Source organism: Polypterus senegalus, chromosome 1 (assembly GCF_016835505.1).
Source record: "Polypterus senegalus isolate Bchr_013 chromosome 1, ASM1683550v1, whole genome shotgun sequence".
NCBI lineage: Eukaryota > Metazoa > Chordata > Cladistia > Polypteriformes > Polypteridae > Polypterus > Polypterus senegalus.
In genome coordinates this window covers 114,756,149-114,760,965 of record NC_053154.1, presented here as the reverse complement: position 1 = coordinate 114,760,965, position 4,817 = coordinate 114,756,149, and the positions used below count along the sequence as shown (strand labels likewise).

Here is a 4,817-nt window from a genome sequence, read left to right as displayed (position 1 = left end):
TGAATCTAGTAATATGGCATTCATAAAAAAATAACTAGAAAATGTCAACATTATAGATACTTATTTTCGAGTTATATTGATATTGCACCTATTAACATATTCTATTGTCTGTTAAAAAATAGCATTTCACAAAAGAGCAATGTAGTATCTTTTATTTAACATAGTATGGACTACTAAATTTGATAATACGTTCAAATCTTTTAGAAGTTATACTTTAAACAGGGTGATCTTATTCACATACAAAATGCTTAATTTTCAGTAATATACCATGTAACATTTTAAACATATAAGAAGAAAAACAATAAATGGATATGATTAGAAACACACATTTTTTACGTCCTGTGCCCATATGCAATACTAGCTGTTTTGTAAGATGGTGGGATTCAGTTACGGTGCCATCAGTTACTCGAATGTATCAGATGTACTATGTAACTTTTTACCAAAGGCTAATATTGGCAGGCAGTGTGGTGCAATGCTTAAGGCTTTAGACCTAGGACTTCAGACTCTGAGGTTGTGGGTTCAAATCCTGCTACTGACACTGTGCGACCATGAGCATGTCACTTCACCTGCCTGTGATCCAACTGGAAAAATAAACGAAATGTTCACCAGTTGTACCTCAAAAGTTACCTTGGATGAAAGCATTGGGCAAATAATAAGTAGTAATAATGTTATTAGATCTCTAAGAGTTGCTTACTCTTGAATGTGCTATATAATACAATTGCTCATGAGTAAAACCTTCCTGCATTAGATTACATTTAGCTTTTCCAATCTTACAGGAATACGTAGTCATTTGAATTGAAACTGGAAAACCTGAGCATATATAATTATATAGAATATCTTATATATAGTCATTTATTTATATATATATATATATATATATATAGTATATTATATACTATATATAATATCATTATGAGATGTTTACAATTTTCACTTGACATTGTTCACGCAGGTAATTAGTTTTTTATTTTTTTCATCGGTTGTATGTTCAAGCTTGTGTTTTTTTTTTTTTTGGCTATAATAGGCTGACAACAAAGTTTTGACATACTACATTTTACTTTAACTTACTGCAAACAGCAATGACATTTACAGGCTCCACATTTAGACGCCATGTGTAATGAATTGTCTTTACATGGTTGTTATCTCTCTTTGAGGTAGAAGAAAATAACTACCAGTGCTTTATTTTGGAGGCTTTTTAAATGATGAGGGGTTGCTGTTGAAGTCTGCATATGTGAATGTACAGTATATGTAAAGAATTTTGGAGAGTGCAGGAGCAGTGAGGCATCCCCATTTAAAAGTATGCAGACACACTTGTAAACGGTTTTCTTTTTTTCTATAACTTCACCAAATTTTAATCAAATCATTCAAAGCATTTTTGAGATTTTTAGGTTATTTCATTTTTCTGTCTCACCCAAACCCCCAGAACCCCCCGCCCATCGACTTAGTGGATATCAACTGGCCTTGATTTACAATCCTGCCAAATTTCAGCTTTCCAACTAAATTGGAAATACAAGTAGAGTTTTTGTGAGTGACGGCATCAGTCAACAGAATAAGTATATATATATATATATATATATATATATATATATATATATATATATATATATATATGTGTGTGTGTGTGTATGTGTGATGCAGTGGCATTTCCTAGTTTCATATTTCCTTTATGGTCATTTTTTCACAGAGAAAGAAACTAATATTGAAATATTTAGTATTCAGATTGTATTTATGGCGTGACATTTATCAGGTGTTTGTTACACAGAGGAGGTTAGTGTTTGTAGGTGTACTGCTGGAAAAATATAAAAGTAAAACTGTGATCTCGTTTGTGTTAAAGCAGGTGGAAGACTTGTTAGCGCCACTCCTTCTTAAAATTGTAGACTAGTTGATATATCTTGAATATACAGTATTTTACTTTATTCGTTCACTGGAAGAAAAGTGACATTTGTGTTTCCTATAGAGGGAGGTTTCGTTGGAAGACCTGCCATGTGTTCAGTTGTGTGCTGCAGGCTGGGGCACGGGGGTGAGGCGTGTTTAAAGGGCTATTCTCAAGACCTGACACCCATTTATGCTGCCAGGGGCTTTAAAGTTACTACCCGCATGCGTATTTGCCTTACAAGTAGTACACAATTCATAATAAAGAAAAAACTAATTAAACAAATATCCTTATAATTAGCAACATGCTATTTACTTATATATAATAGTAGTTTTGATTGCTTCGTTACAAGTGAAATCTTCATAACGTTTTATTTGATAAAGCCTTCTGAACTGTCGGATCTTGTGCTGCCAGGACTAATCTCTGAAACTGTCCTCCTTCATTTGCAAGTTTAGCTGAGAACTCGGTCGGGCTGCTGCAGTATCCATTCTGCTGATTGCGCCAGCGAGCGATGGTAGAGCAGGCAACAAATGGATGCGTTATTAAAACCCTCGCGACGGGCAAGATAAGAAAACGTTTGTGTGAAAAGAAGCAGTTGATAAACATGAGCATCGCATGCCTGTCGTAATTTGGAGGTATAAAATGGCAACAGAATGCCACTGTAGCTTCGCCCCCCACGTGCCAAGTGGCAGCTTGTTTGCAGTTCCTCTTTGCGGTGCGTCCCACTTCCTAAAAGGAAACCCCATCTCCGAGACCCCCCTCCCTCCTTATCTATAGTGGCGATGTGCCTGTCTTAGCTCTCTCCGTACCGCATTCAGTTATTAATAACCAGAGTCCGCTCACGTTATAAAGAAGGCACAAAAGAAAACGGTGCAGTATCAAGTTTTATTAATTTACCTGTCAAGAAGAGGATGCATGATTATCCACGCGTAAAATAAAAAATACATTTTAAATAACAAAGCCCTAATATGAGAGGTACTCAATATTGCTCTTTACCTTAATTAAGCATCCTTTATATACTACAATGCCTTTTATTTTTCAAGTGGAAAACGACTGAAAATAATCCAGTTTTAACTCGAATTCCATGTAGTCCTGGGAGTTGCGGTACTGTCCGACCTGTCTTCTGGTCTGTCGTTCGCTCTGTTCAGTTCGCTCGAAGATAACAAATTGTCCTCGGAGCGGTCCCTGTCCACTTGCATGGATTCTTCATAAGTTGGCAGGTATTTCACTTCATCGTACGCCGGTAACTGCAGCACGGGGGGTATGAAATCCACAACGCTGAGCTCGTGAAATGGGTCCAACAAAGAATCCTGAGACGCAGTGGTGTGTCCGTTTAGCAGTGAGGGGTCTTCCTGCCTGTCGCGGTGTCTCCGCGGTCTCGGGCAGATGATGCGCTGGATGAAGTAGCCCATAGCAAAGAGAAGTAGCAGGATTAAGATTCCTGAGAGTTTCCTTGTTATCCAGCCAACACTGTCAATAAAAGTGTGTAGCGGTAACTTGCAGCATTTGATCTGAGGGCTGCTGGTGTTTCCGAACATGCAGCATCCTTGGCTTTCTCCACATATTAAATCCCCGCAAGTCCTAAGTGCTTGGCAAGTATGTATCCCATAGAGAATTAAAAATATAACATGCAGCGTTGTATCGGGAGGAAAAATAAACATCCTCTATTTTTCGCGTTGAGAATCAATTCTTTTATTCTCCTCTGGCGTGGTTCAATAGCGGTAGAAGTCAAAATGAATGAATTTCCTATAAAAGAAAGGTGACTAAAAAGGAAAAGCCAGGCGGCTGCAGACCCTTTTACATCAGAGGACCGTATTTGGTAATGCGCTGGAATGAATGAGACGCAAGAGTTAGAGTATAAAGAGCCCGCCTGCAGGTCGGTACGAGTGAAACAGCAGTAGCTCGGCAAGTCAGGGCGAATGCGCCGTGTAGTCGCACCGGACTCCAAGGCAGCAACGTGGAGCTGTCCATCCAAGCGGCTAGGCTAAGGAAGCGCCTCCCGACGTCCTCAGTTGCCGGATCGACAAGTGGCATTTCACGCGAAAGCCCGGAGTCTGCGCACGTTCTCGGACTCTCTCGGTCACCGGGGGTTGTTCTGCACGCCTCGAATGCGCTGTAACACCGCCAGCCCAAACACCGCCCCCCCCTCCACCACCCTTAGAACATTCTGATCTTAATGTTATTGTCCAGACACCTTTGTGACCGTTCAGTACGTGTCAGTATTTACTCTTATATGTGACAGTTGTGCTATTCGTTGTATATATTGGTGGTATGTAACCGGTTTTCATGTTTAATTTTTCACAGCCCTGCCTCTCACTTTTGTTGGCGGCTTTTCCCCATTCCTTATTTGTCTACCACTAGCTGTGCCCATTAGCGCTTCAGGATTTAGTGATTAACGCACTGAGAGAATTCTGCGGCATTCCTCGTCTCTCCTGCAGATTGTTTAAAAACTGCACACGATGGCAATGTTGGTAATGGGAAACCGATGAGAGCACCCGCTCTCCTCCTCCCTCCACGCGCACAGCACACTCCTCGTTTCGGATAACCCGAGAGGGGAATTCATAACAGAATAAGAAAGAAAGAAAAAAGCTAGCGTGTCTTGATTTGACACTTTTAATGGAAATTGTTATTAGAAGGTTCTCTAAAATGCACGACATCTGCAAAATCAAATATACGGGATACATGGTGCAAGATCAAGAATGCATGAATTAATAATAATAGCAACCTTTAGGGTTCCATTTATGTAAAAGTTAATTTTAGTTCAATCAATGTTAAAGCCAGATACCTTGCCGCTTGTCATGGTTTTGCAGATGTAACTCTTTGAATCTTAACTGCATATTGATATTGTTTTCCTCGCATCCATTAGTGGGGGTTTCTATAACGATTTATTGTATTAAAGCAAAACTGCAAGCTTCACGGATTTGCCATCCTTTTTGGAACATTT

At 39.4% G+C, this 4,817-nt stretch overlaps 1 protein-coding gene across 1 annotated transcript; it reads right to left on the bottom strand.

Moving 5' to 3' along the window:
* Positions 1–2,739: 2,739 nt before the first annotated feature.
* On the bottom strand, positions 2,740–3,989 carry LOC120531306 (uncharacterized membrane protein C3orf80 homolog). The gene has a single exon (XM_039756592.1). It carries the CDS (start codon positions 3,532–3,534, stop codon positions 2,944–2,946), a length of 591 nt encoding a protein of 196 aa, XP_039612526.1. The 5' UTR covers positions 3,535–3,989; the 3' UTR covers positions 2,740–2,943.
* Between the last annotated feature and the right edge of the window lie 828 nt (positions 3,990–4,817).

Coding starts and splice junctions, on each gene's coding strand:
- LOC120531306 (XM_039756592.1), bottom strand. CDS start 3,534: ATGTTTATTTTTCCTCCCGATACAACGCTGCATGTTATATTTTTAATT.